Here is a 12,816-nt window from a genome sequence, read left to right as displayed (position 1 = left end):
TGCTATTGTCCCTGAACACCTTCCAGTAGGATAAGATGTGGAGGTGGAAGACAGCGATATTGAAGATCCTGTCCCTGGGTGGGCCTAGGCTAATGTGGATGGTTGTGTCTTAGTTTTTAACAAAAAGTTTAAAAAGTAAAAAAATACATTTTTTTAAAAGAAAAAAAGCTTTAAGCTAAGTATTATTACAAGGAAGTCAAAAAGATTTAAAAGAATTAAAGTTTGTAAAGTAAAAAAGTTATAAGCTAAGGTTAATTTATTACTGAAGAGAGAAAAAAGTTTTAATAAATTGAGTGTAACCTAAGTATACAGTGTTTATAAAGTCTACAGTAGTATACAGCAATGTCATAGGGCTTCACATTCACTCACCACTCACTCACTGACTTATCCAGAGCAACTTCCAGTCCTGCAAGCTCCATTCACAGTAAGTACCCTATACAGGTGTATTCATACGTATTTTTATTTCACCTTTTTATTTTATTTTACTTTTATTTTTGAGACAGAGTCCCATTCTGTCACCCAGGCTGGAGTGCAATGGCACAATCTCGGCTCACTGTAACCTCTGACTCCCAGGTTCAAGTGATTCTCTTGCCTCAGCCTCCTGAGTAGCTGGGATTACAGGTGACTGCCACAATGCCCTGCTATTTTATTTTATTTTATTTTTTGTATTTCTAGTAGAGACAGGGTTTCACTATGTTGGCCAGGCTGGTCTTGAACTCCTGACCTTAGGTGATCTGCCTGCCTCGGCCTCCCAAAGTGCTGAGATTACAGGCGTGAGCCACCATGCCCGGCCTACTTCACCTTTCCTATGTTTAGATCACAAATATTTTCCATGGTGTTACTACTGCTTACAGTATTCAGTACAGTAACATGCTTTGTAGGTTTGTGGCCTAGGAGCAAAAGCTTCAGGTGTATAGGAGGCTATACCATCTAGGTTCATATAAATACACTCTACAATGTTTATACAATGACAAAACCGCCTAACAATGCATTTCTCAGAAGGTATCCCTGTCATTAACTGAGGCATGACTACAACTTGCTACCTAATTATAGGGTAGTAGCTTCTAAAACTATAAGCATAGCACCTAAAAGGAAGTAGAAATCCAAATTTACTTCAAGGTGAAAAAAATAATGACCTTATGGACGTCTGTCCCTTACGAGTGTGGCAGACATGTTGTCAAGGAACACAAAGCAAGCCTTCTCTGTTAAATGATCATCAAATTTATGTCAAAACTGTTATCTGCTATTTACCAAGATAATTTTGCAGTCTGAAGGAAAAATCTTTAAACTTTGAAACAATGTTTTAATGTCAATGAAAACTTTGAAGTTTTGAAAGAACTTGTTGGTCTAAATGAAAGATCATAAGAAGATGCTAAATTGAGATTTTCATTGTAATAGATTGCTGGTATCAACTGGCATGACTATGAGGCAAGAGAATAACATTCCATAATTTTCTACAATACCACAGATATGTTTAGAAAGCAATAACTTGGGAAATAACGTTTTAGTAGTTTTTACAAAATACTCAGGGCTCTGTGGTACCAGGAGTTCAGAGTACAAGAGAGTGCTGTTGAGCTGACTATAAATAATATTGGCTTTGTTTCTGCAACTGAGGGCAGTGTTAACCAAATACATGTATATTGGAATCACTTTCTACTTTATGTTGCCTTTAAAGAACATAATTTAATTCTATCAGTTTCCCAAGTTAAGAATATAAAAGTAGCACTGTAGTGCTCTTACTAAGCTGTGGAGGTACAGACTGAGGAATCTGACTAGACAGTGAAGAGTCTGAAAACCATATTGCTTCAGGAATGGCTAAAGGAAAGACAGGGATAATTAAAGAGAAGAGAATTAGATAGAACCATTTAACAGTTTTCAAATACAGTATGTAAAAAGGAAAAAGATCAACTTTATAGTGGAGAAGCCCAGCAGATTAACAACTTAATCAAATGATCAAAATAAACATCAGTAATAATAGAACAAATCAAAATCATGTGCTGCCCAATAGGCTTCAATGAGAAGAAAACAGCACCACTTCTGTGATATTCCTGCTAAAAGATACACAACCTGAATCTAATCATAAGTAAACACCAGACACAACAATATTGAGAAACAGTTTACAAAATATCTGGCCTGTAATCTCCAAAGTGTCAAAAATCATAAAAGTCAAAAAAAGACTAAAGAACTGTTTTAGAATGGAGACTAAAGAGGCAGCAAAACTAAATAAAACATGTGATTTAGAACTAGATTTTTTTGCCATGAAATATTTACTGGGACAATTGGCAAAACTTGAATGGGGTTTGAAGAATAGATGGTAGTAATGTAGCAGTGCAAATTTCATTGTTTTGATGGGTGTATTGTGGTAACTTAGGAGAACGTCCTTCTTTGTAGGAAATATACACTAAAGTCATCTCAAATGGTTCAGGGAAAAAACATTATGCTGTTCTTGCAACATTCTATAAGTTTGAAATTATCGCATTAATATCTTAAAATTTTGAAACAAAATTTTCAATGTTCCTTGAGCCATATCATTAAACAAAAAAAGGTGAAAAAAATATGTGAATAGCCGTTGCCTGGAAGAAGGCTTCTAAAAGGATGAACTAACATCCCTGGGGAGAAGTTTACCAGGAAGCAAATTTCATTTCAACATATAAAGATCTTTACAACATAATTAGACTCGTCCAAAACCCAAATCTCAGTTTCCTGCCAAAGAAAAAATTTTAGACACTGGCAATTGACCTAACAGATATTGTTAGAAAACATTTTTCTTTGGATAAAAACCAAATTAGATGATATACAAATGCTGCTTTCAATTTTAAGCACTAGCATGCCATGATTCTACTTCTTTTAAATGAACCTTTGTTTTGAATCTTGAACAACCACTGTATTAGAATAATAATTAGACAACTCTCAGGCACTGCTCCCTTCTTTAGAACTCTGCTATGGTCTTCAACAGCATACTAAAGACTTAGTTTCTGAAATAAAGATTATTAACTGGTCATAGTATTCAGAGGGTTTAGGGACTCCCCTTCTCCACCTGAAAGAATTATACTTATCATTCAAGACCCATCTCAAAGTTTTCTTACTCTGTAAAATTCACCCCAAATTCTCCAAGCAGTTACAGCCATCCTTTTGTTTTTCCTACCACTTTGTATGTGAGTAGAGCGACTTCTGTGGCCGGACTGACTGCTGCATATTTTTAAGTTAAAAAAGTTTTCTTCTAAAAGATAGGTACAAAAAATTTAAAAATTTTTATATATTCAAAATTATTTATGTAGTCATCATAACTGTGAACTCCTTCAGGGCGTGGAAGCTATATTATTTATCTCCTGAATCCCTCAACAAGCTTCGTAGAGCCTGAGCCTCAAGTAGGTTGGCACATTGATCACCATCAGCAACCACCAAAGAGTTTATAATCAAATGAGGTTCCAGGATAAACACAAACACATACAAGTTAAAGATGAACAGAACCACATAAAGCAAATACGGCATTAAACTAGCTTCAAGGGTACAGAGACTTTCACAAATGTTATTAGGCCGAGGGCTTTTTGAAGACAGCAATCATGATTCATCCATTCCTGTGTTTGCAGTGCCCAAGCACAGTGCTTGACACATGGTATATGCTTAAGGAATACATAGGTTATGTTCGAAGAATCAAATCGCCTCACCTTTAAATACGCCTTTTATGAGTGGCGCTACTGCTGTATTGAAGACTTCTTCCTGTTCAGTAGAAGGATCAAACACAAAATCGTAGGTGAAGGATTTATCAGTACCAACCACCACCTACAGAAGGCAAGACACAAGACGTAAGGGGAAAAAATGAAAGGCAAGACTACACCCCTCATTACCATTTGGTCCCAGCTGTTCAGACACAGGCTCCGGACTCTGCTACGCACCTGAGGCTCCCCGGACACGAAGGAAAGGCACATCTGGCAGCCCTCGCTAATCTCTTTGGGGACCAGAGGGCGACAACGCAGCGCCACTCTTACAGGAATTCCCTTCACCTCTTCCTTCATGATCCTATCTCAGCACCGTCTCTGCGAAGGGGAAAAAGAAGACTCGCTGATGAATGTTAGTAGGTCAGCAGGATTGGGAGGGCGTCCTCCCCGGTTCCGACCCTCCTCAGCGGGATCACTGCCTCGGGAGATTCACTCTCCAGGACTGGACTGCCCGTCAGCCCTGCACTCTAAAGAGAGTGCACTGGCGTCTGAAAGGCAAAGAAAAAACTCCAACGGGGACGACGGCAAAGAACCAAAGCCCTAGGGTACCGGGAAAAAACAGATTCTGAGCTAAGGTGTGCCCCCGTAACTCACCAAACTAAATGTCCCTTCCCCGTTCTCCCCGGGTCTCCCGCCGCCCTGTCCCAGCCGGAGCTTTAACCGCCAAGTTTCAAATCCGTCCCGGAGACGCTAACCAATTGCAGTGCAGGCTGCCCGAGCGCAGAGCGCGCACGTCGGCGCGCGCAGGCCGGCGCAGTAGAAAGGGGAGGGTCAGCTCATCGCACCCTGGCCCGGCCTCTTTTCGACCTGGCCTAGCATCCGCTTCCGGTTCTCAGTCTGAATTGGCGGTGAGCGGAGCCTGAGGTCGCTGGGGACTGCCCACTGGTGAGGTGGTGCGGCGTTTATGCGGCCGAGAGCTGGGGAAAAGGCAGAACGTGGGGCGGAGACGTAGAAGGTGGCTGATCAGGTGAAGGAAGGGTCGATCTGGGGACCCTACCATTACTAATCACATCTAGGAAATGTGGGGCGGTGCCTTGCCCGGAATCCCTGAGGATAGTGAAGTCAACAGTCCTTTAGGCTTCGAAAGTAGATTTTTTGTTGTTATTGTTGAGACGGAGTCTTGTCCCGGCGCCAGGCAGGAGTGTAGTGGCGTGATCTCGGCGCATTACAACCTCTGCCTCCCGGGTTCAAGCGATTCTCCTGCCTCAGCCTCCCGAGTCGCTTGGGACTGCAGGCGTGCGTCACCATGCCCAGCTAATTTTTGTATTTTGTATTTTGTATTTTTAGTAGAGACGGGATTTCACCATGTTGGCCAGGATGGTCTCGATTTCTTGACCTCGTGATCCGCCCACGTCAGCCTCCCAAAGTGTTGAGATTACAGGTGTGAGCCACCACGCCCGTCTGAAAGTAGATCTTTTTAGACTCGACCCTGATTTCCTCTTCAGGTTTAAGATGGTAGCATCCGTTTTGCAGGATTGTTCTGAAAAATCAGGTCCTCTTTTTAGAGTACCTGGCAGGTTGCTTGGCATCCAGAAGATGTTTAGCAAAGAGTTTCCTTCTTTCTTCTTCCTTCTCTCCTCCAACCTTAACACCTAGATGTGGGCTGGGCCCATAGACTGACTGCCTTGGAATAGGTTGGAGCTGCTTTCTGAAACTTGCTGAGCTACTTTTCCTTTAAACTGCTTTTTGTCTGCTCTGATTCACTCTTCCATTCCAGGGCCTTGCCCGAGATGGACAGCCGGATTCCTTATGATGACTACCCGGTGGTTTTTCTGCCTGCCTATGAGAATCCTCCAGCATGGATTCCTCCTCATGAGGTGGGAATCATCTGTATTCCTGAGTAGGAGACTTCCCCCCCCCCCCCCCCCGCCCCCGGGATGAGATGATGCATGAAAGGTAGGATGGCAGGGTTAGAAGGCGAAATGGAGAGTGAATCTTAGCACTTGTAGCCAGAGGACCCAGAAGCTGGATTCTGAGCAACAGGACCCACCAGGTACTTCTTAGGGTCCATTCACACCAGTTAATTCTGGAAATTTGGAACCTTCCTTTCCATATTGTTAAGAGGTGAAGAAATGTGGAGCTACTGGGCTGTCCCAATGCTATCCATCTACTCATTTAGTCAGTGTTGTCTGTTCTACTTAAATTAAGTCTATGACCTTTCCTTTTTCTGACTTCAGGGTGATTCATTAGTGTTCCAGGTGAAGGTAAGTGTGAAGTAAGACTGGTAATAAAATTTCTGGGGTTGCTGTGTCTTGCAGAGGGTACACCACCCAGACTACAACAATGAGTTGACCCAGTTTCTGCCCCGAACCATCACACTGAAGAAGCCTCCTGGAGCTCAGGTGAACTTATGAAGTCTTTTTCCAGGCTAGATTCGTCCATACCAGAAGTTGGCAGTGTTGGGGGGATAGATTGGGAAGCAGGTGCAGATGTGAGGAAACTTTCCTTCTTGTGGACAGAAAAGCTGAGATAACACTTCTACAACTTCTGACTTTCCTCTCAGGGACACACAAGCAGACCTATAGCACAATGATGCTACTAGTTGTTCTTGTGTTTGTTGTCTCTATTGAGCCCCTATTCTGTGCTCTTGTCTTACAGTTGGGATTTAACATCCGAGGAGGAAAGGCCTCCCAGCTAGGCATCTTCATCTCTAAGGTATGCATGCCCAGTAGACTATATGACGTCCCTTTGTTGAAGTAACAGATTGCAGAACCCTAATGTCTCAAGGGCTGAGAGGATGACTCAGACTCATAGAAGGAGCATAATGGGGACACCCCCTTTCCCACTTAAAACTTTTCATTCGGCAGGCGATCTGTCCGCATACCTTGTCACAGAAAAACAATAGCACCTTACATTTGAATAGCACCAAATTCCACTGACAGTCTTCTGAAATTATTGCATCCCAATCACATGTATTCTCTCCTTACCAACAGGTGATTCCTGACTCTGATGCACATAGAGCAGGACTTCAGGAAGGGGACCAAGTTTTAGCTGTGAATGATGTGGATTTCCAAGATATTGAGCACAGCAAGGTGAGCACAGCACTTGGGCTGTGGTACTGCAAGAAACCATCTCAAATAGGACAGATTGGACAGGAGTAGCCTCGTCTGTAACTTAATAAGAAAGTGTTTTGCTGGGCACTGTGGTGCGTGTCTATAATCCCAGATACTTAGGAGGCTGAGGCAAGAGGATCACCTGAGCCCAGGAGTTTAAGACCAGCCTAGGCAACGTAGCAAGACCTTGTCTCAAAAAAAAAAAAAAAAAAAAAAGAGACAAAGTAAGTACCTGTCCTGGGAAAGTGTACCAAAGGGAAGCAGCTCTTAGTGACACAGAGATTGGAGTGGCAAATCCCTTTCCCCCATTATGATTCTGCCTTGGGTCATGTTTCTTCATTTGTACAAGCTGCTGTGTTGCTTCCAGGCTGTTGAGATCCTGAAGACAGCTCGTGAAATCAGCATGCGTGTCCGCTTCTTTCCCTACAGTAAGTGTCACTTTCTTTTTTCACTTTCCTGACAGGACCCTAGGTAAGAATTCTTTCAGTTCTGATTACTAGAGGCCCTACAAGTTGGGGATAGGGAATCAGGAGCTCAAGTGTGAAGATAACCTACTCTGTTCCTCCTTTTCTTCTTCTTTCCTTCAGATTATCATCGCCAAAAGGAGCGGACTGTGCACTAGAGACTTGCAGCCCACAGCCCTTCATGTGGACTCTGCCACGACTGCTAACTAGACTTCAGGGGAGCTACTTATACTTTCAGCACTTCCTGTAATAGTGAAGTTGATAGGATGGGGAGACAGCTAACCAACTGCATTACCCAAACTGTATTGCACTTTTGGTTCCCTACTTTTCTAGGTGAGCTTCATTCCCTGAAAGGAGAAGGATGATGATATCTAGGCATAACCTAGCCTGTGAGGAATGTAGTTAGGAAAGACAACTGACATTTATTGAATACCATGTACTAGTCCCTTACACATGTCATATTTTAATTATGAAAATCAGTAGCAAAAAGAATCTTGGGGATTTCCCATCTGACTTGCCTGGCCATCGCATCCCATCCTTGTACTACCAGAGGTTTCATACACTTTGGAGACTCCAATGAGACCGTTTTCACTTATTCCTCCTCTTAGCCTCTCCCCCCAAAAGTAAAACACAGTGCTGAAGAAATACTGGTGTGACTTTTTTTTTTTTTTTTTTTTGAGACGGAGTTTCGCTCTTGTTACCCAGGCTGGAGTGCAATGGCGCGATCTCGGCTCACCGCAACCTCCGCCTCCTGGGTTCAGGCAGTTCTCCTGCCTCAGCCTCCTGAGTAGCTGGGATTACAGGCACGCGCCACCATGCCCAGCTAATTTTTTGTAGTTTTAGTAGAGACGGGGTTTCACCATGTTGACCAGGATGGTCTTGATCTCTTGACCTCGTGATCCACCCGCCTCGGCCTCCCAAAGTGCTGGGATTTTGAATGCTACCGATTGGATGTCAAATGCTACCAAGGGAAGAAAAAGCTCTTCCAAAGAGAGGAGCCGCTGGAAGGAACAGCAACACTATACCTACCTCACAATTACCTATGATGTCTGGCCAGAACATTAGGGAGGCCGAAGAACTTTAACCACAGTATAACCAAGGAATGGCATAGAGTGAAGGACACTGAAAAAACTGCGCCTTCACCTACAAGCTTTGAACATTTTTCTGCAGGGACCAGTATTAATATAATTCTCTCTTCTCCTTTCCCACATTCTTTGATCTGGATCATAAACGAAAGAAGGGGCTTAGATGCATTTCTTTTCTGAAGCAGCAGTAATAAATTGGTTCCCAGTTTCCAACTTGTAAGTTGAGTAGTACTAACTGCTGACTTCTCCCTTTTCTTCACCCCAGCCCCAAAATAATGTTCTGCCATGTTTTTAGATATTTAGCTACCAATCCACCATAACTAGATTATCAGTTACACCTATGACATCACCACTGGCATGTTCAAAATACACATGTGGAATTTAAAGTTTTCTAGTGTGAGGCTGGGGGCCGTGGCTCACACCTGTAATCCCAACACCTTGGGAGGCTAGGGCAAATGGATCGCTTGGGGCCAAGAGTTTGAGAACAGCATGGCCAACATGGTAAAACTGTCTCTAATAAAACTACAAAAATAAGTTGGGTGTGGTCGTATGTGCCTATAATCCCAGCTACTTGAAAGGCTGAGGCAGGAGGATAGTTTAAACCCGGTAGGCGGACATTGCGGTGAGCCTAGATTGTGCCACTACACTCCAGCCTGGGTGAAAGAGTGAGACTGTGTCTCAAATAAAAGTTTTCTTGTGTGATACGAGGTGATGTACCCAAAGGATGAAGGCCCAAAATTTGCCTTGAAAGAATCATAGGGAATTTAAATATATATTTATAGACCCTTCAACTGGACAATGATTCTGTGGGTCTGAGGTGCGGTCTGGATATCTGGATTTTTAAGCAAAGTATGTAAGTCTTGAAATATGTGAAACAATGTTCTACATAGTAGTACTATACTGTATGAGGAAGTTCTGGTTCTTCCTATATATCTGACCCCAGCTCTACTGAGATACCTCTTCTAGAGCCTCAGTGCTATTGTTAGGTAGCAACATACCTTGACAGCAGAGCTGGAGGTAGAATTAATGTAGCTGTCTCTATACTTCCTGGGAAATTCTGTTCTATGCTCCTATTTGCTGATCCCCACCCAATCCCATTGGCCACAAGAGAAAGAAAATAGTAGCTTGGTTACTTCCATAAAGGCACATTGGCTCACTCGGCTGAATGCTGAGGTCTAAGACTATCCCTATGGTTAACAGGTCAAAAACAATTCATCTAAGAAGTATGACAAACATGATACAAAGTCCCATCCAGGTTCCAGGGGCCTAAGAGGCAGAAACCCTCCTGTAAATTGGTTCTCAATTAAGACACGTGGAATGGTTCTGCTGGGGCATCAACACGAGATAATTACATTGTGAAAATATAGGTATAGTGTGTAGAAAGCACAAGCAATAACAGCCTTAGGTTAAAGGACCAGTCATTTATTGAGGGTGTAGGTGAAAAACAACAACAAACAGTGGAGATTGAATTGTATCTGCCTTCGAAGTATGTCAGCTGCTGTAGAACTGTATTCTCTATAGATATATTTTAGCCATCTGAGAAAGTAAGGTAGAATTGCCAGGTGCCGCAAGAAGCTTCTGCCCAGTAGCTGTGAGATGCAGTCAGAAAAATATGATAGCACTGTCAGGGGTTCCGTTTTTACCCCAAGGCTAGGAACTGGAAGCCAGTAAGCGGCCATGTATCATAAAACGAGGTGGGGGAGAACTGGTGTGGCAAGCCCAGATGCAAGAAACCCATGAAATGAGGCAGAGAAACCCTAAGCTGTCACTGGGAACAGTAGTTTCTGTTGCCTGACTCCTCGAAGGGCTCCAGTTGGATTTCAACTGCTGAAGTGTGTGTTAAGGAAGGTAATACAGTGAGGTGACTGGAGTCAAATCTCAACACCCAGGGTCAGCTTCTAGGAGATGTAGAAGAGGAATTCTGATCTTACAATCCCCCTCACCTAAAGGCAAACCAAGGAACTACTGTAGGCTAAAGTCAGACCAAACCTTAAGTACTACTCAGGCATCAAGTCAACAAAGGAAACTTACCTTCCCTACTTGTATACTCCCTACCCCAGCAAAAGTAGGAAAAAAGGATACGCCCCTCTTTCGGTACAGGTGAAGTACTTGTGGAAGGAAGGGCAGAAGCCACACGCCGGAATAGCTGTGTGTGTGTGTGTGAAAGGTGACAAAAAAAGAAAGGAAAAAAACAAGGTCAGGTTCAGAGGCTGGAATAATTCAGGGCCTTTGGGCTACCTGATGGGAGATGAACCTTGCCCCCCACCCCACAAAGGACAAGCCAAAGGTATCCCAAAGAGTAAACAGTGGTGGTAGCTACAGACAGAGTGCAATTAAAGTAACATAAAAAGAAACAAGTATTACCTTGTCCACATTGTAACTGGTTTTGGCACTGGTCTCAATAAACATCACGTTGAGGTTTCTGGATTTTTCTTCACCCTCTTCTGCAGTGACTTGTCTGGACAAATTAGAATTGATGAAAAGGACCAGAGTTAGTGGATAGGGATACAGTCCTCTGAGGTGTAATGATGCTTACTTAGAGCAAGGAACCCTAGAAGCCTTAAACCTATGATCCTTCTGATTACAGCGTGGGGACTCTCTCCTCTACCCCCCACATATCCTTGTGCCCTCATGGGACGTGTCCCTGTCCTTCCCCTCCTGCAGTGCTGCTGGGGGGCACAGGGAGCCAGGGTAACTCCTCCCCAAATAAATCGAGCACAGTCGACCCTCCCCATAGAGACTGAATTTTAGGTATGCCAGAGGAAGCTGTAGTTATACTTTACCTTTTGCTATTCAAATCAATCTTGTTACCCACCAACATGATGACAACATCGTCACCTCTTTCTGCTCGAACATGTTCTACCCACTTATCTGTCTCCTTAAAAGAAGTGATGTCTGCAAGAGAATATGTGGCAGAGTGTTGAAACATTTAGTAGAGATTTGGAGGGAACCATTCCTCTCTGCTAATTGTATCCATCTCCCTGTCACTTCCTTTTCAAATAAAACATTGCACAACACCCACTTGTGACATCATAGACAACCACTGCGATAGTTGAACCACGAACGTAGCTAGGAATCAGGCTGTGAAAGCGCTCCTGGCCAGCTGTGTCCCATAGCTGCAGCTGAACCTGTGTAAAACAAATGTTTAGGAAGAAGATGGGGAAACGTAGAAAAGAAACTAGCCTTTGTAAAAAGATCAAACCTAGTAAAGGCAGAATATCAAAAGTCAGGGAGACTGGGTCCCTGAGAAGCGGCTGCTGTGGCCTGAAACCAAGTGGCCTATAGTCCTAGGACAGGTGCAACCAATTTTAATATACTGATTTGATTCAGGAAGACCCTATAGCACAGCAGATTTAAGGATTCAAGGTCTCTTGGACTTTATGGATGTTATAATTGGAGATTAGATGACGGCAGACAGAACAAGAAACCTCATAGGGCTTGGTAAGTTGAAGAGGCTTCCGTTTTCTTGATGGTGCTACCCTACTGTGATGAATAGGCTGAAGGGGCTGGTGTAGGGTTAGTGGTATGAGCGTTAACACTCACCATTCGGTCCTCCAAGCACATGGTCTTAGACAAGAAGTCAATTCCAACAGTTGCCTGCAAAAGAAAGTCAGGTACTCTCCGGCATTCCCTCTATTCCCAACATGAGGCAGTCTTAGAAGCCGAAGTGGAGAATGACCGTTTAGGAAAATGTCCCGGCTCCACTTCCCAACCCGTACAATACATAACCTTGAGGAGGAGAATCTCCAGGTGAGTCCGCCAAGAAGAGGGGCTAAAATGTACCATATGGCTCGGCGGCGGCGGGCTTACCTGGAAGGTGCAGCCGAAGCTGTCGTACATGAAGCGGGTGATGATGGATGTCTTCCCTACTGTGAGGGAGATAAGCAGGCCAATCGTCGCCCCGGGTGCCCTTTCTCCCCTCAAAGTTTCTATGAGCCCTCCCTCCCTCCTCCCACTCCAAGGTTTCCCAACGAGGAGGAACTCGATTCCCCGGAGAAAGCCCCGCCCCATTTAATGCCATTCACACCTTCCTGTCCCCAAAGCCCAACCCAGACCCGCACCGCTAGGCTCTCCCAGGAATACGAGTTTAGCTTTGCACAGAGACTGGTATTCCGGTCCTTCGGCAGCCTTGAGGCCAAAGTCTCCGGCCTCCAACCAGCCCTCGCGGTGACCGAAGGCAGACATGGCGTCAGCTAGGTAGGTGGCAGCCAAAATGGCTTCCGGCGCTCAGCCCGTGCCACCTGACGTCACGCGGCGCTCTACCGACGTCGGCTCACGGCCATTGGCTTGGCAACCGACGCCTGGGCGTGGCCACGCCCCCTCGGCCCCCTCCTGGCAGCTCGCGCTGCTCCTCGTGTTCAGAGCGATCCTATGACCGTTCCAGTGCGGTCATGGGGCGGAGACAGGGATGGCCACTGACTGTGTCAGAGAGAAATGGGGGTCAGTGTAGGGGAAAGCATCGGCTAAGTGTAATGTAGTCACAGCGAAGGGGTGG

The 12,816-nt window shown here is 44.4% G+C and overlaps 3 protein-coding genes across 10 annotated transcripts in view; 1 reads left to right on the top strand and 2 right to left on the bottom strand.

Moving 5' to 3' along the window:
- The window catches only part of KIF4A (kinesin family member 4A), a 126,524-nt gene extending 122,065 nt beyond the window's left edge, over positions 1–4,459 (bottom strand). For both annotated transcript variants that reach the window (XM_032255854.1, XM_032255855.1), the window contains exons 1-3: positions 4,314–4,459; positions 3,897–4,037; positions 3,669–3,783 (exon numbers count right to left, since the gene is read on the bottom strand). In XM_032255854.1, coding sequence (XP_032111745.1) covers positions 3,669–3,783; positions 3,897–4,016 — 235 coding nt within the window. In that variant the 5' untranslated portion in view covers positions 4,017–4,037; positions 4,314–4,459. The remainder of the gene's footprint in view (positions 1–3,668; positions 3,784–3,896; positions 4,038–4,313) is intronic.
- A 30-nt stretch (positions 4,460–4,489) lies between these two features.
- PDZD11 (PDZ domain containing 11) lies at positions 4,490–7,881 on the top strand. Of its 7 annotated transcripts, none has more exons than XM_032255859.1 (7): positions 4,490–4,604; positions 5,437–5,536; positions 5,978–6,061; positions 6,318–6,374; positions 6,653–6,751; positions 7,140–7,200; positions 7,360–7,881. In XM_032255859.1, exons 2-7 carry the CDS (start codon positions 5,450–5,452, stop codon positions 7,392–7,394), a joined length of 423 nt encoding a protein of 140 aa, XP_032111750.1. In that variant the 5' UTR covers positions 4,490–4,604; positions 5,437–5,449; the 3' UTR covers positions 7,395–7,881. The 7 variants fall into 7 exon arrangements, with proteins under 7 accessions (XP_032111750.1, XP_032111747.1, XP_032111753.1 ...); XM_032255856.1 differs by having other exon boundaries at positions 4,497–4,604; positions 7,122–7,200; XM_032255863.1 differs by having other exon boundaries at positions 4,591–4,686.
- Positions 7,882–9,722: 1,841 nt separating this feature from the next.
- On the bottom strand, positions 9,723–12,506 carry RAB41 (RAB41, member RAS oncogene family). The gene is made up of 8 exons (XM_032255864.1): positions 12,383–12,506; positions 12,132–12,190; positions 11,865–11,918; positions 11,344–11,449; positions 11,105–11,216; positions 10,686–10,779; positions 10,404–10,467; positions 9,723–10,148 (listed from the first exon to the last, which is right to left on the bottom strand). Exons 1-8 carry the CDS (start codon positions 12,504–12,506, stop codon positions 10,087–10,089), a joined length of 675 nt encoding a protein of 224 aa, XP_032111755.1. The 3' UTR covers positions 9,723–10,086.
- Positions 12,507–12,816: the final 310 nt, after the last annotated feature.

The sequence above is a fragment of the Sapajus apella genome, unplaced genomic scaffold (assembly GCF_009761245.1).
Source record: "Sapajus apella isolate SASKATOON/1434 unplaced genomic scaffold, GSC_monkey_1.0 scaffold91, whole genome shotgun sequence".
NCBI lineage: Eukaryota > Metazoa > Chordata > Mammalia > Primates > Cebidae > Sapajus > Sapajus apella.
Note: the sequence above shows the minus strand (reverse complement) of the source record. Positions and strands in the feature narration are given on the sequence as shown.

Excerpts from the sequence above, each read along its gene's own strand:
- PDZD11 (XM_032255856.1), top strand. The coding sequence starts at position 5,450 with ATGGACAGCCGGATTCCTTATGATGACTACCCGGTGGTTTTTCTGCCT. Across the intron at positions 6,752-7,121 it reads AAGATATTGAGCACAGCAAG|CTGCTGTGTTGCTTCCAGGC; the intron begins GTGAGCACAGCA and ends CATTTGTACAAG. Across the intron at positions 7,201-7,359 it reads TGTCCGCTTCTTTCCCTACA|ATTATCATCGCCAAAAGGAG; the intron begins GTAAGTGTCACT and ends TCTTTCCTTCAG.
- RAB41 (XM_032255864.1), bottom strand. The coding sequence starts at position 12,506 with ATGTCTGCCTTCGGTCACCGCGAGGGCTGGTTGGAGGCCGGAGACTTT. Across the intron at positions 12,191-12,382 it reads ATTCCTGGGAGAGCCTAGCG|TAGGGAAGACATCCATCATC; the intron begins GTGCGGGTCTGG and ends TCTCCCTCACAG. Across the intron at positions 11,450-11,864 it reads TGTGCTTGGAGGACCGAATG|GTTCAGCTGCAGCTATGGGA; the intron begins GTGAGTGTTAAC and ends TGTTTTACACAG.